Source organism: Dermacentor variabilis, chromosome 7 (assembly GCF_050947875.1).
Source record: "Dermacentor variabilis isolate Ectoservices chromosome 7, ASM5094787v1, whole genome shotgun sequence".
NCBI classification, from domain to species: domain Eukaryota; kingdom Metazoa; phylum Arthropoda; class Arachnida; order Ixodida; family Ixodidae; genus Dermacentor; species Dermacentor variabilis.
Genome location: NC_134574.1, coordinates 85,136,145 through 85,163,009, shown reverse-complemented (window position 1 = coordinate 85,163,009; position 26,865 = coordinate 85,136,145). Strand labels below are relative to the sequence as shown.

Sequence of the window (26,865 nt, the reverse complement as noted above, 5' to 3'; positions counted from 1 at the left end):
GTGGTGTTTTTGGTAATGAACTCGCTGACAGTGAGGCAAGATCGGCCTCCTCTTCCTCTGATGAAGTACGGATTGCCTACTCGCGACCTGACACCAACTCCATGATCAAGGCACTCATGCAGGACCTTACAAAGGCTTACAGAGCCCACTCTGATAACATTCACAGACGTCTACATATGATTGACCCAGACGGTAAATTCTGTTTGCCCCCGAAGCTTACACGGAGCAAAACATCATTGCTACACAGGATTCGGCTCGGCGTTGCTTTTACCCGTCGCTACGCACACCTCATCGGCCAATCGAACAGCCCTGATTGTGTACATTGCCAGATGTCCGAAACACTGCAACACGTACTGTGCGACTGCCCAGCATATATGCTGGAGCGAAGGACGTTAGACAGTTTCTTAGCCAGCGTTGGCAGGCAACTACTGTCGGAGGAAGCTATCCTCGGCCCATGGCCTGACACTGCAATTTCAATGCGTGCAACAAAAGTATTGTTGGAGTTTCTGCAGGACACCAAGCTCGACGAGCGGCTCTAGCGAGGCAACTGTCTCATGTACATAAGCACTCACCACTTCTCTTATCATCATCATCCATTCCAATACTTTCACTCCCCTTCCCTCTTCCCCAGTGCAGAGTAGCAGACTAGAGCGCACTAGCTCAGGTCGACCTCTCTGTCTTTACTATCAATAAATTCAATTCATTCATTCATTCAAGGCATACAATATAAACGAGCAGCAAGCGATATGTCTATAAATATCGCAGAAATTTCGTTTTGGGAGGCAGCGAAAGATATAGCACATACTAAACATAACCCTTAGAAGGTAAATTCCTCAAAAACCTCTTTCGAGAAGCCCCAAGGTCTGTTGGTCAGTCTGACAGATAACGACGCAACAATTTCAGCAAGGTATTTCATTAAACGAAGTTCTAACATATCTCTTACAAATGAACAGAGTTCATCACGAAAGAAGAATAAACGGAAGACAAGTTGCCGAATAAAAAGGTGAACACGGCCAAGACGACCACTCGCAAGAAGAAGACAAAGTTTACCATGCCACATGACCTCAATACATGGGTTCCATATATTGGTAGCAGCACACAATGGAAAGCTTGCAACCTAAGCCGCGAGCAGCCTAATACCTGCAAGACATACATAAGTCGAGTTGCTGTCGACAGATTTCAATTTTCAGCTCGGCTAAGTAGGGATAACTGCCAGCCCTACCTGCTGTTTACCTTCCGTTGTACTTCTGCAACTTCTGCTGAACAGATACAATTACAATTGTGGTATTTATAATAAAAGGTACACCTAAGTATTTAAAGTCCTGCCTCCACTGAATACATGCAAATTGAGTTGGCATCGTACACCATAGCGGGAACCAAAACCCTAACTCTTCTCAATGCCAGTTGCTCTAACGGAAGGTGAGGTAAACTTCTGCGTTATGGAAAGGGCAGCATCTGTGCTTTTCTTGCCAGCATAGAAAAGGCTATATCACCTGCATAGACAAATTATATACATGAACCTCATTGGATGACAATGTGAACGCGTGAAGTAAATGACCATTCAGAATTTGTGCTGAAAATGTTCTATCTTCACAGCCACTAATGAAGGGGATAAGGAACCTCGTTGCCTTACTAATCGCCTGAAGTAGATAGATCCCCATAGACAACCACTAAATCTTAGCCTAGTTGGGTCATGAGCATAAGAAACGGCAGTGCCTTTAAATAGATATGACCGAAAGTTTATGTGACATAGTGTTTGAAATAAAACGAAGAGAACTTTATCAAATGTTTATGCCTAACCAATATGAACCATTAGCTGCTTGGCCTACACGTTCTGCTACATACTGTTGCACCGACCGCGGTATGTTGATATTTCTCCCGTTTGATCTTCTTCTAATGTAAAATTTCCATGGTCTCTCACCAATGATCAAATTGCGTCTTGAAGGTCACTAGCTAATACCTGGGCATAAATTTCATGATCCGCATCGCAAAGTGAAATGGGGCAATATCCCTGAAGCTTCTGCAATTTAGTTGCATCATTGCCTTATAGGATAAGAACTGCGTGGCCTTAATAGAGCGTGAGGTGCAGACATCCAGTTCTGTAAGCTCCTTCATACACTGAAAGTAAAAAGGGAGCCAATATAGAGCAATAACAATTTAAAAATTGTGCAGTCAAGCCGTCAGATGCAGAAATTTTGACTTTAGCTAGCGAGACAATGGTTGTTTCAACTTCGGCGACAGATATGTTTCTATGAACATGATTACATTCTTCTTGACGAAGCTGTGGGAGCAATGAAACAAACTTTTAACTTCCAGCTTCACTATAACTTACTTTATGGGAATGAAAAATATTCTCATAAGAGTCAGCAAACGCTTTCGTTATTCTAGCCTGTTCATTAAAAATCGGCCCGCCATACTCTACCGCGAACACTTGCGTGGACAGAGCATTCCGACGCTGATCACAAAGCGAACGATTGACTAAAAGGCTGCTGCTCCAAATTCTGGCCTGTTCACGCACAAACTTGTGCATGTCTGTATCTTTCAGTCTACAGTGCGCGCATTTGTGCCTTAACTTTGCAAATGTCTCCAATATACTTCTCAGGATGCAAGAATTCAAGTTCATGTAACTGGTTTATCAAGTTACACAGCTCTTGATAGATTGAATTTTTGTCAAAGGCAATATAAAAGCTTCTTCAATTGCAATCATTTGAACTACTTCCTTGTTTATCTGACAGTGCGCAAGGAATAATAATAATAATATTTGGGGTTTTACGTGCCAAAACCAAGTGCGCAAGGAGAGGTAAGGAACTGCGACTTAATTGATGCTATCGTCCCAGACATGCTTGTGAAAAGGTTCATGTGATAGTAGCCGATTAATAATATTACAAAAAGTCTAGGTCATCCACGAACTCTGAAATAGTATGTACCAAATAGACTAACACGAATCAATGATCTCTAAACAACACAGGTCGCACATTGTAGCTGCCTAGTCTAATAACAACAGTTCAGGATACATAAATCTTTTAAATCCTTGCATAAAATTTACTCTTATAGCCTATGTAGAAATGTGGGCCTCTTCGATGTTCGTGTACATCGAGAACTTGATAAGCCCATGTGATGGTATTCAAAACGGCCACACTTTTATGAAATTGCCTTGTAGACAACCGATCTTGTGCACTACACTTAAGTGATCTAAGAGAACCAATACACGATCAATGCGTAAGCATTGGGTCAATGAGACAGTGCAGTCGTCCCGTTCACGTACCCTACTTGGCGCACACACGCAAAGAAACATTCAAATATATCTTTCTATATTCACGTAAGGCTATATATAGTGCCCTTCCCAATTGTGCGCAATAACAACAGGCTACATTGCGAACTTTTCCTCACTAATAACGTAAGGCTTGGAGATAAAGCAATCATGCGGCTGACACATACTTCACACAGGAGGTAACGCAGCTGCTCTGTCGTCGTTGCATTTAATGTTGTTGCACTAATTACAATCATATACTACATTCGGCTGCACAAAAATTCTGACGGCTGACCTTGCCGTCACATAATACGCAAGCCATGAATATTCAGTGTTCGACACGCTAAAGAAAGTTAGTACGGGATGTTGCCATCCCGTAACACCACTAAATCTCTCACCGCCTCAGAAAGGTAGCTAGAAACTGTGAAGTCCCGGTGGTTTTTGCGGCGCCCAAGAAACTAGCAAGCATGTGCAACATGGTGCAGAGAAGGAAGAAAAGGAATGAATGCAATATCAAGCACGTTGACAGGTTTGTCCCATGCAGAATAGGGGTAGCCTACCAGATAGCCCTCTCATGTAGCAACAGCTACGTAATGTAGACGGCATGTTGTTTAAACATCAGACTACAGAAGCACCGCGTAGGGGTAGAAGGATTTGCGGGGGGGGGGGGGTCACAACTGAGCCGAGAAATCTGTGAAGCATACTGAGCAAGAATGCAATCTGTCAGCTGCGTAAGCAGCTCTTGAGCGTCACTGAGTGAAAAAGAGGTAAATTACTTACATAGAAATTTATGCACTCGTGCCCGCATGTCAATGTCGAGTGATGGTTGTCCGATGACCATCAAGCGTGATTATGATACATGCATAAATTTGTGACTTTCCTGGAGTAAATGTGAGTTTAAGTTCCGCGCTTGTCCAGTGTGTTTCCTTCTTCGTCCGTTGTCGTTTGCGCGGTTACATTACGCATTCAAGTATCGACCACCAACTAGCCCGCCTTTCTCAGTTACATAAGAGAAGCGCGCCCACTATGACTCCCCTACTTAGGCACAGCATCTACACGTAGTGCTTGCTGCTGGTTACCTTTGTTTTGCGTGTCCCGCCCCGTTGAGTAGTTGCAACAGCTGACGCTACTTGAATTGCAGCAGTATCTGCCCTCACGGGGCTCCAGGAAGGCGTTTCTTCTTCTTCGCCGCGAAAATTCTGGGCCCTTTCCCTGAGCGCTTCAAATCATCTGCCGGTGCTGGACGCTTCTTAGATACCCAAGTTATTGCAGAATCCTCAAACGCATGAAAGTGGCCTCAAAATGACGGCGATTCAGTCCACGTTTCCGAAGGGTCCTTTCGACGGTTGTCCACTGTATGTTGTCCAATGCAGTATGCTATAGCCGTATCCGCAGCTGGCGATATTTACACTTCTTCAGCCCAGTGGTCTTCAACAGCTGCTTCACCAGAATCACGTAGCAGCTTATAGCATCCATGAGGTGGTTAGCGATGGGGTCATCGTTCACTTGTCGACTACCATGTTGGTTTGCAGAATAGGTGTGTATGTATGCCTCTGCTTTATGACCGCAACGGTAACAGATGGCACAGCATGCTGTTCTAAAGCCTTGTTACCTGCCATAATCTGTTGCAACGAAGTAACAAGGGAGGCCCTCCGGGAATGAAAATCACATTGATATCCGAAGAAAGGCAGTAGAAGGTGTAGAGACGGCTTCCTTCAACGTAAACTCTAAAGCGCGATTGTCCATCTGCCAACTCTCCATTACCTAAAAACGCCAAATTTCTCTGAACACGGACTGCACCATGCCAGACGCTTCCAGTGACTCCACAATACTCATCTGTTCTAGGTGAGGAGAACGACAAACCGGGTTCATTTTAATGTTCCGGCTTTAGGATCGATGACAATGCATTGCATTTTTTTAAATTAAAAGCAAACCTTGGTGTACGAACTTCTGCTTGGCATGGCTGCTGTCACGGTTCACAATCCACAACTGGCTCATCTTGGCTGGCTCCGAGAACGTCTGTGGCGACACACTCCGCGCATGTTTGAGTGCACCCACACCCTTGTTATCATCCGTCCCAGCGTAACACAGCTGCACGCTGGACTGCGTGGCCGATAAAACATAGCGCTACCGCCGTGTCACCCGAGGTATGCGTCACCAACGGTGGCTGCAAAAACAGGGTGCCCGGCTGAGAAGGAGAGCTTTCTACCTTCCGCTATCGAGACGAGCGTAGCGTTGATTTGCCCGTCTGCTGCCATCGTTAGTCCAATAAAGAGTCGTTACGCTTTTATGTTGGGATTCGTCCTTCGGCAGACACGACAGGCCACACGTCGTTATATTGGCACTGCGAACAGGGCACCACGAAAATCCTTGGCGCAGTACGGCCGCCAAGGCAGACTAGTGTGCAGAAACCTGGAGTCGAGAACAGTGGTTCCCGATGGCCAACAATAAAGAAAGCTCTTGCAATTACCGTTGATGTTAGAAGATGCAATACATCTTCGACCTAAGGCCGACGCACAGTTTCGAGCGGGGCACATTCTTAACACGGCCGTTCGAAGCAGCCGCTGGCATTGTTCCCGAATCCCTTATACAGTTATGTTAACCATTGCCTTATAACTGTTAAAACCTACTACTTTCTAGCCTACTTTATTCTCCTCTCCTTTAATGCATTTACCACTCAGAAACACTTCTGAACGCATCATTCGGTGTAATAGCGTGCGCGCATTTATTGTCCTCGAAATGCTGTACGACACGCACTCCTACGCCATGTTTGTGCAGGTTCTTAGCTGCGCAAACAGGAAGGCAGGAAGGTATGCGTGTCTGGTAAACAGCGTTGTACGTTTTTTAACCACTGCACTCGGTAGGAAGTGCGAAAATTTTCGTAATGCGGTTGCCGGGCAGCATTTTACTAGTGTCTCCGCCATTCCAGCGTACGTTTACGTGAAGAATTGTATTGTTCGCCATACTTCCGAGTAGCTTTAGACACGTCATACTTTATTTGGTGTGGTCATATACCTTCTTGTTACTGACATGCTTCCGTACGAGCAGATGCAATATTTCACGTCAATCTTATCTCTTACGCATAAGAATTGAACGCGGCGGTGTCACTGGATGGCGCAAAAGTTGGTGCGGATGATGGAAGGTACTAGCCTATTGCTTCCAGTGTACGTCCCGACTGTTGCCTAGGCTATAGGCAACGTGCGACTTTCAAGTCTGACGATACATGTTGCGGTCGGAATGCTCGAGAAGATGTAGATAACCTACTTTTACAACAGAATACGTAGGAAGCACAGGTGATTCCCAGTTTACAACGACTCATTGCGATGTCAGTGAAGTGTAGAATTTGATTGTCATTATACGTTTCTCGTATATTTCGTTAGTACTCTGAAAGTAAAAAAAAAGTTCAAGCCACATTTCTTCCGTAAACAATGACATTATTCTCGCTTCAGGCTGAAGCCTGTAGGATGATAGACATATTAACATTGACGTACATTCGAGTTGTCGAGTGAAGGCATAAATCTGCAAAAGGTTTGTACCTTCAATACGTATATGCTTGGGATGTATTTGATGGCTTTCCTATATATGCAGACACTTTTCCCTTTAAGGCAGCGTTAGAATTATTTGTTCTCAAAGTAAGCGGTTGGCTTCTTTTTCAGTTCGTGGAAACATCGGAACCCATCTGGACCTACAATTCGACGCTTGCAGTTTCCTTCCGCTGTAAGGTAGACGTTATGTCAGTATGCACGGATAACGTCATTCGATTTAACAGGACGTACTATATCTACCAGCAAAAGTAAGAATATCGTATTTATTTCTATTTACATTAAAGAATCTTGAGATCGCGCTTTTCAAATAGGCAAACACGTGCACTGGAAGGATTGTTCAGACAGGATCGCAAAGACCAGATGTTTGTTAGAATGCTGGGTGAGTACTCGGACACATTTTTCTTTTTCGCGCCAAGTTCTCATTTGTGATGGTTTCATTCTGTCCTTCAGATTGTCGCGTAAGTTAAATATTTACTGTTTTGCAGATCTTGGAGAACAGCCAAATATTAAGTTGACGCAATATAGTTGAAGCTTCTTGTGGTTTTTTAGTTTGTTTGGGGTACGCGGTTCATGGGCAATTTCTTATGTCGCTGCAAGGAAAGATTTGTCCCCATGAGTAGCCTGCTGAGCTGATTGAATGCGTCTAGTGCATCTGAACGTATGTCCTGCACGTGTGTTAAATGGGGCGCAGTAAAATGTTTTTTTTATTATATAAGACAACATACTTTTTCCCCATTGTCGAAAGATATCTCGGGCTTTTCGTTGACTTGAACCTTATGGGGCCAAAGGAAGAAACTATGGTAATATGGTGCAACAATAACCGAGTTAGTACGAGTTTATTTTAATGGCAGTGCACAGGATAGCTACAAGGATAAAGAACTACAGCGGAAAAGCGCTGATCAAGGGGGTAGGTTAGGGCAGAATATAAAGGATTAAACACACAAAGCTCCTCTGGTAACTGGGCAAGTGGTAACTGGGTAAGTGGTAAAACTGCCGCATGCGTGCGCTCGTGCGCCAATCAGAAAAATATCCTTGCCTTACAGAGAGCGAGAGAGAGAGAGTTGAGAAGGATAAATCAAAGGCGGAGAAGTAAACCAAGGCATAGCACCTACTTCGCACTGGGGCAAGCGAAAACAGGAGTAACAGATTAAAAGAAGATAAAGTGCATTGTTGAAGTCATCAACGTATTGACATTTTTCGGTTTTCTAGCACAGACGGTCAGTCAGCCCAGTTGCTCACGGAAATCTCAGCATCGCTTTATAGGCTTTTGCGGATTGCATGTGCGAGGTCAGGGTCCCAAAATCTTGTCCAATGTAAAAGATCTTCAGTCTAGCTGGTTTATGCTGCGATGAGGTCAAGTCTTTCCTTTCATTCCAAAGAGTGTAGAGTAGCTCAAGAGGTGTTTTATAGTCTTGCCAGAACTTTTGATATTGCGCATGGTGCTAACGGTCATTCCAATGAAAAATGAACATGCATTATTTAGCGTTAGTGAGAAAGCACTGCTTTCTTTCGAAGAGCACCCGGAGCAGGAGCAGTTGCGAACTCGAGAAACTGCACTCAATGATGAGGAAAGGTCTGTGCCACTTATTCAATCACTTGTGATGCTATGGCTTGCTTCGGCTACGCCAGTCATCAATACAGATAAATTAATCAAGATTTGATTCGTCGTGTGCTCTTCTGGAAGCTCCTGCGTCGACGTCCTTTCGAGAAGTGCGGCATTGACCCGGCAGCCATTGAAACACAAGGTTTTGTCCTTTCGCGACCACATGATAGTGAATTTTATGTAACTCTGACACTTATTGTTCACAGGACTGGCAACCAACATCTGATAAAGATATTTTATGACTGCCTTCGAGTCGCAGATACCCCACTGATTAGCCGTTTAGCGTAATATAATTACAGACGCTTCGTAGAGCAATGAGCGGCCAAGCCGTCGACGTTGGGAGCAGCAAATTTTGTATCTTATGCTGATTGATCGCCATGAGATAAAGAATGATATACAGCACTAAGGACAAAGACTGCGAGAGATGACACACACAGCGCTGACTTCTAACAATATTTTATTTCGTTGCCACATTGTGCGTATATATACAAGAGGCGGCTTGCGCAGAAAATGAAGGGCAGTCACAAGGAGTGTTCTAACAGCAAGTCACTGTACTAAGAACATGGTCACTTGAAAAAAAACGAACATTACGATTTATATATGTTGAGATACGTCACTTCACTAGGGGTCAGCGCGATAGAGGGGCACTAATGCACGGACTAGCCAGTTTTTTGATGAAACCAACTTCTATAATTTCCCGGGTGAGCTGTCAGCTATGTCTCGCTAAAACTTCCGTACCTTCAAAGAGGCTCACGCCGCCGCAGTCCCGGCAATGGATGCCCAAGTGGCCTTCAACAGTGGTATGGATGTTGTTACAGTGCTCTCTTAAACGATCGTTTAAGCAGGTGCCTGTCTGCCCAAGATGTTTACTGCCGGAAGACAGGGAAATTTGGTAAACCACATTCGTTGCGCATGTCGGAAAACGTTTTCTGTGCCTGACAGAGCAACAACTTTGACGTGATTCAGGCGCATTTACACGCTTACAGAGCCTTGCCAGCTTTTCCGGGGCTGAGAAAACGACTGAGATTCCTGAACGCTGCCCAATCTTCTTTAGACTATGAGAGACATCATGCATCATACGGTAGAACTGCAAGCCTGCGTCTTTCAACCGGCTGGTTTTTTACATGAGCGGGCTCATCCCTTTTTGTGCCCCTCAGAAGCTGTTCTGCTATGGCTGAAATTAAGGCCAGAAGGTAGCCAGCCAAAGAAAGGCGATCAACCTGTGCAGCAAGACTATGTTGCATCTGGTGTGAGCAAGACTTATTGAGGTGGCTAACGAGGCATAACTTTATAATACCTTGTTTAACAAGCTTTGAGTGTGCGGAGTTAAAGGGCAAGAGTGGCTTCTTACTTCTTGGTTCGAAGCACCAGCAGACATGTTTGTTAGCAAGGCACAGCCTGAGATCTAGAAAGCGCAATGAATCATCAATGGGGATCTCATGCATTAGTTCTAGAGGTGGAAGCTCTTTTTAAAAGTCTCGAATACTTCCGAAACAGCAGGTTCGAAAGCGTGATCAGTGCAGTCAATAAATACTACTAACGCAATAAATGCAGTAAATAAATACTAACGCTGCATTCTCTTACTCCACATTTAAAATAATAGAACCATTAAATTCTGGCTGACTGGGACCGCGTTCTGACTGCATTTAAATAGCCACAAAGCTCACGCTGACACGCTACGAAATGTTGTTTTGAATATATATCGATTTGGTGTGGCATTCCTTGGACATTTGACATTCTCATGCAGCCTTAGGAATCTATTTGAGCAGGAGTAAAGATACTCGTACTTCCTTCATAACTTAGAGCAGCCACACAAAGTCTAGTGGCAAACATTGGGACCGTATCCTGTCTTCGTGCACAGGCCCCATTGAATCAATTTTAAGAAATATTCGCATAGCCAAATCCAATACGTTGTCACTGCTGAAGGCATATCCACTATTTACCTCGTGGAATTTACCGACCGGGTCTCACTGCAACGGTCTGTGCCATTTTACTCTATTTCTTTTTGTTCCTGATTATTTCGCATACTATAATTTGTTGTATATTTTATTTTATTGCAATCCGCGTGATTCCCATTGCTTCTCTGAGGATGACACCACATTTGAGACATTACTTCACAAAATGTCGAACGAAATGCGTGGGCGTTCCAGTTACTTTTGTGCTTCAATGCATAAAAGAGTGTTTCGTTACAAAAGTAATTGGAATAACAGTGTATTTTTACTTTTCTGATGGCACATACCTAAAAACTGGCATAATTGTGGAAATTCAATGGCTGCAATTCGTAAATTGCAATATGTACCGCGAAGTATATAATTAACAAGGAGATTAGCGAATTCTTGTTAATTAGTCAAATATGTGTTTTGATTTCTCGTGCAAGTAATGTCCGCCTCCCTGGATGATCCAGCTCAAAGACTAGAATGATGCTACGTGGCGAGAGCTATTTTTAAATATTCCAAAAGTCCTCAAAATATTCCGCCTGTATATATAGAAGAGAGAACTGAAACCGACGCGCCCTAACTTTTGTAATTCTTTGCCTTTACATCTACAGAGATATATACATAATGTGAGGCTCTCTGACGAAGACCGGACACCGGCCGATACGTAGGAAATAAAGGAGTGTTGTTTTCGTAATGCGTCCTCCAGCTACACGTACATATATATATATATATATATATATATATATATATATATATATATATATATATATATAATACGTTGGGCGTAAGCCCCATATCTCCAAGGAGGGTCACATCAATCCTAGCACGCTGCACGTTTGGCGAGGTTATGTCTGTCAATGACTGACCCGCTCTCCCGCCGTTGTCGCGAACAAAGGGAAAACATGTCTCTCATAGGAGGTTGTTGGAGAAGTATGGGAGAGGCCTTTGCCCTGCAGTGGGCGTAACCAGGCTGATGATGATGATGATGATGATGATGATGATGATGATGTCTCTCACATACACTGACTTCTTTCTCCTCCTACAGATGGTTGGCCTACAACTGCGGAGCAGCTTGTTTACGTGAGTGAGGACAACACTTGCGCCGTCCTCGAAGTGTGGCTGCCGTTCCCTGGTACGCTTTGAGATGTTCCTTAGTATTTCTTCCTGAATGCTTCCTTATTAATCACGCCTTCAAACGGCGCTATGAAGCTTAAACGTACCCAGAAATACAAGTTTCTCCTGTGTATGACCTACATCAAAGGTATCGATGCACCAGTTTACCTTGAATTAACCCAATTATGTAGTTAATAATGTCCTTCATGTGAGCCTACCAAAGCGTAAATTGAAAAGGGCTTCCCATATGACAGGTGCTGCAAATGTAATTTCTCGAGAATCTACAGGTTACCTCAAAATTGTCGCAAATGTTTTTGTGCTGTAGGTTCCCATGTGTCTTCATAGAAATGAAGTTTAGCAATTGCTTAAATTTACCTGAATGCTATGAAACTGGGTTATTTTTAATATTTTGGGGGGATATAAATAACACTAGAAATGTATACAAACACCCCCAGTGTTTCGTCCTCTCCGTTATATCGTAGAAGTACTTTGTAGGTTTTAGGATTATACGTGTACAAAAGCTTGTTCAGGAGCTTTAATGCCTAAACCGATAAGATTGTGATTCTGCCGAATATCCGCTCAAAACAGGTCCTGTTTCAATGCTAAAAAATAAAGACGTCCACTTTATTGCAATTCCAACGTATCAATTTGCCATAACACGCTCCATTATGCTAGCTTGTAATAACAGGTGAAAAAAAGTCAAGCCTTAACACAATGAGCGGAAGGAGAAAACTAGGTATAAGAGGAAGTGTAAAAGGTACAATTGTCACTATAAAAAAGATGCACTTGGTCTTTTAGATATGTTACTAGAGGTAGTCTGAATGTCCATGTTAGAATGCCGTCCCAATGGAAAAAAACAGTTGTTTGGGAGCTAGATCACTAAACTAGGCTTAAACGAAGCAATCTTTTTACATACAAGAGACATTCTTACAGATATATATTATAGGGCACTTCAAGCCTGTAAGTTGCCGTAAGTACGTGTCATTATTGCTGCGACGTGGTTATTGTAATTGACGTTGTCGATTATTTCGCTGCATGTTTCCGCGACCTTCGTTATTTTAGGTGCATTGGGTATTGTGGGTGTGTACAATGTTTGTAGGCTTATCAATCTCATAGCCATGCACACCTCCTTTGTTCCGCCGGCACTGTTTTCATGAGCAAGACAACTAAGAATTGCACGCACACACACCCTTGCCTTGTCATGTACAATCTGTATGCGATGCATATATTGCCAAACAGTGTGGCCGAGAAGGGGACTGAACAAACGAAGAAAGATGTTCATCTTCGCACCGCTGTCGACGCTTACACTCAGTAAAGTGTTAACTCCGGGAGACTCAGGGCACTTCGCCAGGGTATAAGCGACAATTTCGGTGGAGGTGGCCGGATAAGGTCGCCTTACGCAGGAGTTCGCCGCACAAGCCGGCGACTCCGGGGCCCCGCTCTAGAACTTGGAAAGCTGCAGAAAAAAGTGGTGACTGCGACTACTGCGAACACTACGGAAAAGTTGACCGAGTTGCATGACGCTGCTGAACCTCGGGTGCCGACGGATTTTCATGACGACTCCTTTGAAGACGTGTAAGATTGGCTGGCTGTATTCGAGTACGTAGCTAGGTTTAACGACTGGGCAACAACACCAGACTCGGGAAAGCCTATTTCATCCTCGAGGATGGTGCTCGCGCGTGGTTTAGGAACCATGAAAGTGCCTTGTCATCATGGCGCGCTGGAAAAGGTAGTGACTGCGGCTACTGCAAAAGTGAGCACTGAGTTTCAGCGGAAGCTACTGGAGACTTACTCCAACCGTGATCGGAGAGGACGGCGGAGCCAGTCCTTCAGTCACGCGTTCACAATCCCAATCAGAACGTCACGTTGTAGGTGGATGACATGGTGCGTCTCTTTCTGCGTTCCGATCCGAGTTTGTCGTAAGAGAAGAAAGTGCGTCATCTGACAATTGGCGTAAAGGAAGAGTCCTTTGTCAGCCTTCTTCGGAATCTGCCGAAGCCTGTTGCGGAGTTGCTCACCGAAGCCACCGCTAGGGAGAAGACGCTTCAGCAGCGCTCCAGTATGCACAGCCGATAAGTAAATGCAGCCTCAACTCTAATTACGCCGGTAGACTTCTGGTGCAACGCCGCCTAAGCCCTTACAAAAATAATTGTAGACTTGCTGCAGAAAGTTTACAGACCATGAGCCACCCGAGATGCAAAATACTTAAAGACAGGTGCCAGACTTGCTGTCACCTCCTGTCACCTCCCATCGGGCAATCAGTGTACTCTTTATTGGGAAAGTCTGCTCAGATTGCGTTACCGCAGGATACAGCATTTCTTCAGAAAGTCTATCGAGATTGTGCGCACAGGATGCAGCATATAAGCAGACATCCTGAGCATTTGTGTAGCCCACCTGCCGTGAAGTGACATGCGTGTATACAATGAAATAATAGACGCAATAGTGTTGTTTGCGCTCTTTATTTGTCTCTTTATTTGTCTCTTCATGGCTGCCTAACTTGAACAAAAATATCTCTTCTGTGGAATGAATTAGTGGATAAGGAAGGTATGCAAAGCTTAAAAAAGGATCTAGTTAGTGTAGCTTGATTGTTTGTTGCGTTGTGACACACAAATTTCGGGGAAACTACAACATACACGTGAAGCTTGAACTGTCAGCCGAGTTTAATGAATAAGAAGGATTTGTATACAGAACCGCTAGTATCAACTGAAAGTTGCAGGCACAAAACATAGCGGAGGCAAAAACTCGGAACCAATCAGAACCGAAAAGGTGACTCACTTGATGAGCTCGTGACACAGACTGCTCGCTCATGTAAGTTTCAGCACCATTGACAACCACACAAGATACTTTCCATATCTCTTTCGTCACATTGCACTTCTTTCTGAGCATGACTTCTGTCCTCTCTAAAGACCGCGTGCAACCGCATCTCGTTCAGTGCGGAGCCAGGTTGTGTGGTGTATTTACTAGGCCGAGGACATATGTGCGCTCCCAGAGTCCCTGATTCAAGCACCAGCCCATTTATTCAAGGTAAGCATGCTTGCTGCTGAACGGTATCTTGTAAACGACTACGTCTTCGTACATGACGAATTCGCGCACATAAGACGTAAAAGAGGGAGTCAATTAAAGGGTACCGCGCACATGCAACTGCGCTTACATGGGACAAACCGGCCGGTGCTGGAATCATAGGCTCAGGGATCGCAGATATGCTCTCAGCCTATCTAGTTGGTCACCTTGTCAGTTCTGATTCATTCTGATTATGTTTTTCTGCTCTTTTGCCACATGTAACCTGAAGATGGTTATAGCAGCTACGGACTAAGCTCGTCGTTCATGTTCATCAAACTCAGCAGACAGTCTGCGCTTCACTTGTCGTGTTTTTGTTTCCATTATCTTCGTGTGCAACAGTGCTTGTCACAGCACAACGAACGATGAAGCAGTGAATAGGAATTTTTTCTCGCTACTTGATTTCTTGGAAGAGGAGTCGCCCTTGGGCCCCATTTTCTGCAGCATGGGACTTATGCTTCTCTTCAGTTGGAGGTCTGCGCACTTCAATTTACTCCATGCATTTTCTGCAAAAGAATGAAAGTGAATTTTAGAGACATACATTAGCGGCATATTTTGGGAAGTAAAGACTTGAAACAATATGAGGAACAGCGACTTGCCACACGTTGTCAAAATACGAGGGTCATGCAGTTTGGGAAATTTCCTGAATTTCGGTCAGTCAACCGAGATGACCTGCAATCGAGATGAACTGGAATTTAGTGTGCCGTATTACAGTGAATATAATGCTGGACAGTGCGCTAAGATTTGCTAGCGCTGCTTGTATCTCTAAGCACCACCCTACTAAAAAATGCCATTTGTTTTAAAACGGGTCCCATCAACTTTAGCCGGTCACAAAGGCCAACGAATAAATGACTGGCTGGGTGACCACGCAAACTTGATGCGTTAGTCAGTTGGCGTGTGACTCGTTTGAGTCAATACGAGAAACGATCTCAGCGAGGCTACCTAATTTATTCTGAATAGTTGTCTCTCCCTTTAAGAGGAAAGTGGCTTCATCACCTAAATAGAAAAAGAAAAGCGTGCTTTCGATGAGGTTCATTATGGTACTATCTGAATATCTTAACACGTACCTATTCTGTTTATACTTATCCCAGAAGCTTGCCAATGACATAGGCCCTCTTTTGCGCCACAATGGTCTCTGTGCCCACCCCCAAAAGGGGCAAAGGCCACAAGTGGTTGCACGCAATTTAACCAAGTTATTATGCGTTATGACCTTTGTTTGCCGCATTTAATAGTGTGTAGCTTTGTCGACATAGCATGATATAATATGTCCCTAAGAAATGTTGACTTCAGCGTCGCGTGCCTAAACCTGTTTTGTTGGGTGAGAAAATATTGTTTCTGATCCTTATTACGGGAGCTGCCTGTGCATTATACACAGCACAAAATCTGGTTTCCCAAACAATGTCACACACAACTGCATACTTTAAATTGACCATAATAATATGAATGCAAAGTGCATGCGTGGCTTCAAGAGTGCCACTGTCTATTCAGGCCATAACGAAATCTCCAGAAGTGCAAATTAACAAGTTGACAGAATAATAAGGATGAAAATTGAGAGGGAGGAATGCTTCTACTGTACGAGATGCAATAACACAGTTGAAGCTTTATCCTGTGTCATATGCATAGCAGCCGAGCGTGCCCAGCTTTTGGTTATTCACTTGCGAGCATTGCAACAGGGTGACTGTCATGCATAATCAGGAGTTTGTGGGGCCAGATTATGCGAATGTACAATTTTTGTGACATCTTAACACATCAGCCTGAAGCTTGATGCTAAACTGCACTCAGCAAGCATGGTAGTTGGGGGTACCCAAAATTGTATTATTTTAATAACCTATGTATTATTTATTTATTTTTTACTAAAAAACCTCAGAACCTTGAAGGTACTCTCCATTACACTTAACATATTTGTCCCATCTTGGATACATTTTTCAAGCTCGTCTGTTTCCATAGCCTAATAACTCCGCTCTTGTTTTCCCCCACCTCTTCTACGTTGCAAAATCGCAGACTTTTTATGTCAGTCTTCATCCGAGAAATACAGTTAGTGTGGGGCACATCATGCATTAGTGCTCAAGCCCACAATCATATTTAGGTCAGAAGAGGCTACTTACGTAAATGAATTAAGCTGAAGATAGGCCAGATTCTAAGTAGACCTAAAGTAGAAATTATGAATACGGCACTACAGTTAAAGAGGTTGTATGTTATGTCATAGCTGCGAGCCTGCAAACTTTATATCCTGTAAAAATGCTGCAGACGTGAAATTGCTTGTTGGGGCGATTGCACACGTTTTCATACAGCTTGCTCTCACCACCCACATTGTGGAATACATACACACATTTTTAACCCTTATTCAATTTGAGATCCCGCACACATAGTAGCAGTGAACTTGAAAAAATAGAAAAGGAGAACATTTTTTTCCTATACCGAAGAGCTTTGTCGGTGCTTTTTGCTGCTGGTGATTAGCCTGCTGCAGGCATTTATTTGAACAAACTTGCTTAAAGCAACAGTTCCCTCTGGTTTACTCATTAGATATCTTGTGTTGGTAATAATAAATCAGCGCTAGTACCACCGCAATTAGTTTTGTTACAGGCATTTTTTGCAATCTTTAACAAAGGCGGTAGACGTTCCCTGAAGCCGTCATCTGAACTGCTTCTCCCTAAGCCTTCGGTTACGCTGTACTGTGACGAAGCAAAGAATGCAGTCAATAGATGAATCAATCAATCTGTCAATCAAACAATCACCCATCTTTCAGGAGCTTTAAAACATGTTAAAAAACAGAACTTCATTCTGGCAAAAATAATGCTACATTTGTAAAATTATCGAAAGAGCGCACATCTGTGAACTTCGCGAAAATTCAGGAGAGTTTCGAGGTGTGAGGTATTCTAACCAAACCCACAGCTCATGTAAGTGGCAGTGACCGTCTTCTACACACCTTCTCGCAGCAGGTAGGTCAGCCGCTTTAGGGTGCTCTTCAGGCTGCAGAAGTGCCACAGGTTCTCAGGTGGTGTAAAAATTCCTCTGGCACAACGCAAAATCGTGAGATCCCTAAACAAGAGGAAATGTTAAGTTTATTGTAAACCCTTCTGAAGCTACAAACTTTTGATTTAACAAGATCATGTTACATTGTAAAAAGTCTCGCGCAAATAGCTACATGACGCTGCATCTGGTTGCACAAATACGCGATTGTAACTGGAACTGGAGCAAACATGGGTCTACTATCGAAATCTTCGCACCAACGCACGTCTGTGCTAAGTGAAATGTGAATTGTGACATGCGGAAAATTCCTTAACACATGATAAACGTTACAAAACCTAATTTCTTGATGCAGTGCAACAAACTATTGCCCCAAAGGATGATGCATTGAAAAGAACAGACTCCCTCTTTTTCAAGAGAGAAAACATATTTTGTTAAAAAGAAACACTGCCGTTCAAATCTCAGTTCCTCTGTAAAACCAGATGCTTTTACAAACACACGAAAACACAAGACACCCAACACAACAAATACAGGCTGTCTGAAGACACTCTCTAAGTAAAAGAATTTACGTACAACCTAAAATATGGCCATGCGTCAGACACAGCAATCGGGCGCCATCTTGCAAAGCCATTAGCTGTGAAGGCGAAACACCGGCGTACCTCTATAATTGCCCATACGATTTCTCGCTCAAAAATTACATACACAAACCTTCCCTGCTTAAACTTTAGCGTCAATTCAGGTCAAACAATCCCCGGCACAAGGACACTTCAAAGAAGACAGCAAATTATGCAGAGGTAGAGGGGGCTTCTGGCAACATCAACACGTTTGAGGCCAATTTTCACCAAACGTTCCGCTAAATGTGCCCTGCTACAAGAAGGAACGCTCGAAAAGCACATTTATCATTTTTGTTGATTTACTAATCATCTAGTTATCCGTACAGCAATACACACCACACGGACAATAGAATACAAGAATGCGCGCACGCGCTGGACTTACCTTTCTAGGAGTACTGGACAAACGCTCCTTCCTGACAATGATACCACGGCATCGTACAGGTACCGTGGCAAGGACAGTCTGTGTAAGGTGTTTACGGCGTAAACACTGCAGAATTGCAGATGAACTATACCACGTGAGAGAACAACTTTCAACCAATTGCGATGGTAGCAGAGGGTTTTCATGAGCCGTGAACAAAGAAAGTGCGAACGGGCCGTAACTACGACAACTGACATCAGCGCACCACACGAGAGATGCTGCGGCCTACGTTACGTGGTCCCGGGGGTTTTCGATAATTAATACAAACAAAAATAAGTACAATTCCTCTCGGCCCAGTGTACAAACGAATTAAAGTACCACATTGGTCGGCGTCAGTGCGGCGTGCACGCACAGTGACAGCCGTGACAGCAAAAGGCGGCAAAATAATCTCACTCGTAGTTTTACCGGCGCGCTTCAAGGAGGCCAGCGGTGCCTAAATCGACCAATGGGTAGACGTCTTCACATTCTAATAAAACATGCTGCATAGTTTCCCTAGCTTTACCACAGCAAACACATGCTTTTTGTTCCTTCTTATATCTCGCTTTATACCCGCCGTGGTTGCTCATTGGCTATGGTGTTAGGCTGCTGAGCACGAGGTCGCGGGATCGAATCCCGGCCACGGCGGCCGCATTTCGAGGGGGGCGAAATGCGAAAACACCCGTGTACTTAGATTTAGGTGCACGTTAAAGAACCCCAGGGGGTCGAAATTTCCGGAGTCCTCCACTACGGCGTGCCTCATAATCAGAAAGTGGTTTTGGCACGTAAAACCCCGTAATTTAATTTATTTCGCTCTATAGGTGCGTGTTCTAAAGCGTCCCAATCTCGCTTCGAGATTTAATGAGCTTCCCTTTGAGTTATCATAAACTGCTTCTTTCCTGATTTCGTTTTTTCCTCGTATGTAGTTACTCATGGCAGGTTTTCTTTTCATTGCCGCCACCCATGAAATCATTTCGGGCTCTCTGACTCTCCGCTTGACCGTCTTAGTTGCTGTCTTGCCCACCCTACAGGCCACATACTTGCTGGTAAGCTTCCTAGTTCTTTTTCTCCACTGTGAATCAATGTTTTTTCTGTACAGATACATGAACACTCTCCCAACCCATTTACTTTCTTCCATATTCCTCAGGCGTTCTTCATACTAAATTTTACTGCGAGCTTCCCTCACTTCAAAACTAGTGCAGCCCATATCACCCGGCACAGCTTCATTCGTAGTCTTCCTGTGAGCGCCCAATGCGGGGCGACCCACTGACCTTTGGTTCACATCGAGTCCTCATTGTAACCCTGATTTAAAGCAAACAACCGCATTTTGAAAAGTAGGTCCTGGAGCCATTACACCTTTCCAAATACCTCGGAGGGCCTCGTACCTATTGTATCCCCATAGCGCTCTGGGCTTCATTATGGCTGCATTTCTCTTCCCCTTCACTGTTATTGTTTCTTCCTGTGTTTCCATATATCTATTGGCCTCGTTTATCCATATACGAAGGTAATTATATTCTGTTACCAGAGGTATTTCCTGGCCCTGTACCTCCACTGTCTGTTCACTGTTTTCAATGAATGCCATAACACCTGATTTTACAACACTAAATTTAAAACGTAAATTGTTGCTTTCCTCTCCACACATCTTAGCCAGACGTTGCGAATCACTTTGCTTTTTAGCTAGCAACACAATGTCATCCGCATAAAATAAACATGGGAGCTGCTGCTCTGCTACTGTACCCGCCTGTTTGTATCAGAGATTGAATCCGATATTGCTTCCTTCTAGCACCCTCTCCATCCTCTCCATGTACATCCTAAACCGCAGTGGGTATGAAGCGAACCCCTGCCTCAGACCCTTGTTCATGTGAACTTTCTCCTCGCTTATGCCACTGGGGTAGCGCCTCTTGAGGGCCGGCACCGAAAGCAACCATGCTTTCGGTGGTGGGATGGATGGTGGTGACCTAGCGGGGTATGTCCTTACATCCAGGCTGTGAATCAATTCATACTACAAATGCTGCATTTAATTTGCAGGCTATGTAACCATTACCTTACTTCAAATAATATTAATTAATTGATTTACGAAACTGCCGTTATCAGACTCGGCTTGTAGCAGTCAGTGGCAGTTTTCGAAATATTAAAATGGCAAAACTGAACGTAATGATAAATTGTGTCATGGTTCAGAATACACACAGGCACACCTGCGCGTGTGTGTGTCTGTGTGTGTGCGTGTGTGTGGGTGACTCGAGGGCGTCTGAAAGGTCAAACTGATTTAACCTTAATTATACAGTGTGTCATGGCGCGGAATATATATATATTTGCACACACAATTTGCACGCGCATTATGGACAAGTCCACCTGCCGTCGCACGATGTGTGCAGACATTCCTCGAAGGCGTGCCTACAGGAAGGTTGAGTCTGCAGGTAGGTGAAAAAGGTGACTGATGAGTGACTGAAAGGTCAAACCCATTTTTGTAAGGGCTTCGTTTGCGAGCTGATTTGCTGAGTCATTCACAATGATTCGCAGAAGCAGCACAGTACGTCGTCTCATAAAGTCAGCTCCCTCGCCAATGTCATACGCAATGACGTGGGTCACGCGATTGAGGAATCTCTTTTCAGTGGTGAAGCACCGCCGCGGTTAGGCGAGTCCAGGTGCAATACCTGCGCAGAAACATTGCTGTGCCAAGCTTTCGCACCTATATCACCAGCATCACCAATTGCACTGCAGTCCGCGCAAGCCGCTCCGACAGCTACGCTACAGTACTTCGACGACTGTGCAACACCCATGAGGAAATGGAATGTCTGACTACAGCTGTGCCACCACTGTGGCGAAGCCGCTAATGTGCATCGGGTAAGCTCTATGATTCGGACCGCGGGGTCCTCCTATCGATAAGCCCCTGTCCAGCGTCGGCCAGAAGCCTACCCACACCCCAGATACCCTAGACCAGCAGCGCAGGTAGGGAACAGCGCAGCTGTAGTCACGCTCAGTGTCGCCGTAACAATATTTCCCTGCTAGTGTTGGAGCCTCAAGGATGGCGCAGGGCGGCGTTCCCCATGTCCGCGCGGGGAAAAACTGACGTCAGCGACCTTCTGAGGCGAGGCCGCTGATACCCGGAGCGCTGAAGACCTCGTATCGAGCAGACTGCAGCACAACGAAAATACGATGATGCCCAGAACTCGTTCCCACAAACAACATTTCACTGGACATGCTTGTGTTGATCGACGGCAGAAAAATGAGTGCGCTTGTAGATACTGGCACAAATTACTCGCCTTCTCGATGCAATCCTCGTGCACTACAATACTGTTCTTTCTGGCCTCTAAAATAGATGCAGGAACGGGATGGAAGTGTGTGGAGCGCTATCATGAACTTTGTGGAGCGCAAAGCTTGCACTGAATGGCCAACCCTGTTTTTGATGCAATTTTATTCTGTATTTTTTTTCACAGCTGTTCCCAAAAATAGTTTCAGTAATTTTACTGCTGCATGCGATATCTACTTGTGTGGTGTGATGGCGTACCATTAAATATGACTTTAATGATGTGTCTTTTAATGATGTAGCACCCCTTGCCTCGGGCCAGGGCTGCAGGCCACAACTCGCTCCGCGTGCAGAGCCCGTCAAGGAGTAGGAAGTTAACTCCCGGCTGCGCAGCGTTTGCAGTGCGATATCAAAATTTTAAAAAAAGAAAAGTTCAAAACTGAACGCTGCTGGAGCTCGGTCTTTCTCGCACTGCGCGCCTTTTTCCACTGATTTGATGACTACGGTCCCGTCATTTATCCGAACAAGTGCCTCTTCGGCGCCGCTACCATCAAGTTCTTAGGCCACCTTGGCACGCCACAAGGTGGCGGGCCTCTCGCCAGAAAAGTAAAGGCAATTGAAGACTTTCCATTCGCGACTTTGTTAAAAAGACCCAGATAATTCCTGACCCTACTGAACTTGCATCGCCGCTTTCTTCCGAATTGTGCCAATTTGCTGAAACATTTGGCAGTCCCACTGGCTATTTAAAAAATCTGGCTGTGCCCCTTGAGTGGACTCAGGACTCTGCATCTCCCTTCGCCACTGCCAAGAAGGAGCTGGCAGACGCCACAATACTCATGCATCCCGTTCCTGATGCCCCAATTCGTCTGATCACCGATGCATCAAGCATGGCAGACTGCAGTTCTGGAGCAACACGTATCTGGTTCGCGGCCTCTTAGTTTTTTCTCCATACAAATGAAGCCACCTGAAGCTAAACACAGCACATTCGTTGGAGAACATATTGCGGTGTTCCTCGTCATCAAGCAGTTCCGTCACTTTCTGGAGTGCCGGGCACTCCACGTCGTCACAGATCATTAGCCGCTGACGATTGCCTTCCATCGGAATCAGAGCAACTACACTGCACGGGAGATCCACCAACTGTGCTTTTTCTCTGTGTTCACCGTAGATCTTCGTCGCGGAAAATGTCGCTGATGCACTCTCCCACGTCGATGCCCTTGCAGCCCAACCACCAGTAGACATGGAGGAGCTAGCAGCCGCAAAGCGCAAAGACCCTGAGCTGCATCGTCTTAGTTTGTCATCCAGGACTTTGTCGTTCACTGAGCGCCCGCTTCCGTTCTTTTCCTCGTTGATATTGGGTGAGACATCCATTGATGTTCTTCGAACCTTCGCATCCTTCGCTTTTTGTGGCGCAATTTTTCATCAACAGCACAACATGAGTCATCCTAGGATTCGTTCAACCCAGAGACTAGTCACCACTCGCTTCCTTTGGGCTAGAATCAATGCAGGCGTCCGTCCCTGGGCGCGAACCTGCCTTAATGACAGTGTTTTAAAGTTCTTCGTCATACCGTCACGTCTAATTCGCCATTTCGGCCTCCAGAAGAAAGATTTTCCCCTTCCATCTCGACATTGTCAGCCCTCTTCCTACATCACGTGGGCTCGGTTACCTGCTCACATGTTTGGATTACTGCAGCAGATGGCCAGAGGCGTTTCCCATAATAGACACTGCGGTAGGGACAGTTGATACGGCGTTCATCAGCAGGTGGGTGTCGCATTTCCGATGCCCTCCTGTCGTCACCCCCGAGCGAGGCCGCCAGTTTCCTTCAGCCCTATTCAACGGGCTTCCCAATATCCTAGGAGTTCGATACATCCATACGACCGCCTACCATCCTTCCGCGAATGGCATGGTGGAAAGACTTCATCGATAACTGAAGGTTGCCCTCAGCACTTATCAGCCAATGGAACCCTGGATCATCTACCTTCCCCTCATCCTTCTGGGCATTCAATCAGCACTGGAAGCTGACCTAGGCTGCTCTTCGATTGAACTCATCTACGGTGTTCCCCTGTGCCTTCCCGGAGAATTCTTCGCACCGTCATCGCCACCTTCCACCCATGATGCTTAAACCTACATCCACGAGCTGCGCACCACGTTTCATGACCTTACTCCTGCAATTTCTGTTGACGGACACCACCGGTCTGTATTTGTCCGCCAGCATATGAATTGCTGCCGTTATGTTTTTGTTCGGCGTGACCACGTGTGTCCACCCCTCACCACGGCCGACGATGGACCGTTCCGCGTACTCCACCGTACGTCTAAGACCTTCACGCTGTACATTAACGTTCGCGAAGACATCGCGGCTGCTGACCGACTCAAACCTGCCTAAGTGGCCGCTTTTGCACCCGAAGTCCCTCCAATCAACCTCGCCTCCATCCCTTCATCACTCTGGGTGGTCGAATCTAAACACGTTCACTAGGCTGCTCCTCTGGCTTCTGCTCTACGGGGGCAGCCCTGTAGCGCCCCTTGCCTCGGGACCAGGGGCCGCAGGCCACAACTCGCTCAGTGTGCAGCGCCCCTCAAGGAGGATGAACTTAGCTCCCGGCGGCGCAGCGTGTGCATCGCGATACATAGAAAAACAGAATAGTTCAAAACCGAAAGCTGCAGAAGCTGGGTTTTCTTCGAATTAGCTGCGACACCTGCATAACCTAGGTAAAACTCGTCTGCAAAGAGAAAACGAAAAAAAAAAACGTTTCCTTATTACATTTTGGCCTAATGACTATGCAGCTTAAGCAAATTTACAATAAAAGTAAATGTCAGTAGGATTCGAATACACTTTTGATCAGGAGCTACGCGTCTCGTTTCCAGTGTTTAGTTTGGTGAAGAGGGTTGCTTTGTGTAATGTTTACTGCGTATGAACTGCTCGCTGTCTTGTCATTGTTTGTGCCCTTGCGATGCTAACAACATTTTAAATAATTCATGTACATTCGCTACTTCATTCATTATAATTAAAACAATTCCTGCAGAAACTATCGCACGATGACTGTCGACTGTACCGCGTTTCGTATTGAATCAAAATATAGATACACTATGTATTTCCCCCACCAAAAGTTGAGTTATGCAGGAGGCGTGTACTGTAGCGGGACTACTTATTTAAGCTTCCCTAAAACAAATCAGTGCCATCTCGCGTAGCCACCACGAAACCTGCTCATGGCCTCCAACATGCATGGCGGGAGTTTGCGTGCGAATGCAGAGAAACGCGTCGGGCGGCAGCGGCGCTAGTCTACGGCGTTTCTGTCCGGATACGCTGCGCCATCTAGTGGTACTGCTGACTACAGCATACGTGGTCTCCGAGAAGCGCGACGTGGCTCTTCTAGCGAACGCAAAAAATTGTGCCCCCGCTTGTCGCACACTCAATGAGTCAGACTCAAGTTGGCGAGACGTTCAATGAAAAGCGGCGCATACCCAGCACACTTGTCGCGCAACCTGCCTATGCGTCGGGCAGCTGTCCGTGAGGAAAAATTGTGACGTGGCCTTGAGTCTACTGAGAATCAGAAAAATGTAAGGCATCGTATTAGTCATTGTAGAGTGTCGCTTTCCAAGTTTCGCATGCCTGGTTACATCAACTTGGTGTCAGAGAGCTTCATTGAAGACCAGCACAGACTGAATGGCATACACCCAGCGCTCCAAGTCGCTGTCAAAGGATGTGTTCAAACAGCAGCACACATAGATGCACAGATATATAGAAACATACACATATACAAACCCCTCGGAAATTGTGTTACGTACTTAAAGAATGTTAACGCAAGAAAAACTAGCTTTCTTATTTATCCGTCTTACTGCGTCGCGACCTTGCAATAATGTAAACGTAAATACATAATAAACTGTATAACCCTCTACATAAGGCTACGTATCCATGACCGAATTTTTCTATTGCAGGTACGAGACCTTGGTATGATCTGCGCATTAAGAATTCTTCCGTTGTGGAGGGCCCATCAGAGGGTTGTTCACTCTACTTCAATAAAACTGCTGGCGCTGGAACGCCGCTTTATTCTCGTGATTGCCAGGCAATACTGCAGCAAGCTTCCGTGACAAAACGTGATCTCGTTTGATTATCTGAGAAATATCGGCAATATACCACGCCGTTGCATTGCAGTGTTTATCTTGTGAAAGATTGGTAAAAACGATCGATCAATAATAAAATTTTGATCAAATATTATGTAGTGATTCATTTATTGTGACAATAACCATATTTTCTTCAAAATTTATTTGCACGGCCTTTGTTTTAGCTATAAAATTTAGTAATTAAGTAAATATATTTGGGACGTCTAATAATAAGGAGTGACGTAGTACAATACAGCGTGAAAATTGTTTCGTTTCTGTGATGGTTCTTGGAATAAAGTCATCAAAAATGACTGACGATTACGATACTACCGAATGCAACATTTGAGCGCAGCACCATACGTAGGCCAGTGCCGTCAGCGCCTACGCAAAGGGAGGGGCAATACTGGCATGTTGGCATAATGAGCGCCATCGAAGCCAGCCGTGGAAGAAAACGACGCGAACACATGAGCAGTGGCACGCGCTCGTTTACGCGCCTATGCCGAGAGACGCACCCACTCACACCAGGAACGGGCGCTAAGAAGTTTGCTCTAAAGTGGTATGGAGCGCGGCTTTTGGTGCGACATTACCGCAGCCAACAGCGCGATACTGGGGCCCTATAACGTAAAACTATTCCAATATGTTTCTATTCCAATCTCCTAACGTCAAATTTGCGTAACCACCAACGCAAGCACCGGGTGGTCACCCGCACGTTTGTCTGAACAGACCAATAAAACGCTCTCCTCGTTCTTAAGAGGTCACTTTTGTTTGCTTGAAAAACGAATAATATTGCCTACACTGAGCGGCTTGTCGTATCTAATTGGCTGACAAGAGGCGAGGAGAACGCTCAAGTGGAGAGGGATTAAATGGGACCGAACCACCGCACTAAAAGTTGATAACCGGATGAAGAGGGTGGTGCCGGCGTCTACGATTGGTGGGCTTTCTCTTACTTAGCTTGTGGTGGCTGGTCGAAAATCGCGGCGGCATGCAACGGAAGCTGAAGAATGACGCTAAAACGGGCCCTCAGCAAAGAATAGTTGGCAGA

The 26,865-nt window shown here is 45.1% G+C and overlaps 1 protein-coding gene across 2 annotated transcripts in view; it reads left to right on the top strand.

The window, feature by feature from the left end:
- The window catches only part of LOC142587589 (uncharacterized), a 30,476-nt gene extending 4,717 nt beyond the window's left edge, over positions 1-25,759 (top strand). The window contains exons 2-5 of one of the 2 annotated variants that reach the window (XR_012829583.1): positions 6,907-7,043; positions 7,107-7,174; positions 11,381-11,467; positions 25,659-25,759. Coding sequence is in view for 1 of the 2 variants with exons in the window: in XM_075698719.1 (XP_075554834.1) it covers positions 6,907-7,043; positions 7,107-7,174; positions 11,381-11,467; positions 22,030-22,097 (360 nt within the window). In the remaining variant the exon portion in view is untranslated. Of the gene's footprint in view, positions 1-6,906; positions 7,044-7,106; positions 7,175-11,380; positions 11,468-22,029; positions 22,143-25,658 lie in introns of those variants that run through there. The other variant, XM_075698719.1, reaches the window with a different exon arrangement.
- Positions 25,760-26,865: the final 1,106 nt, after the last annotated feature.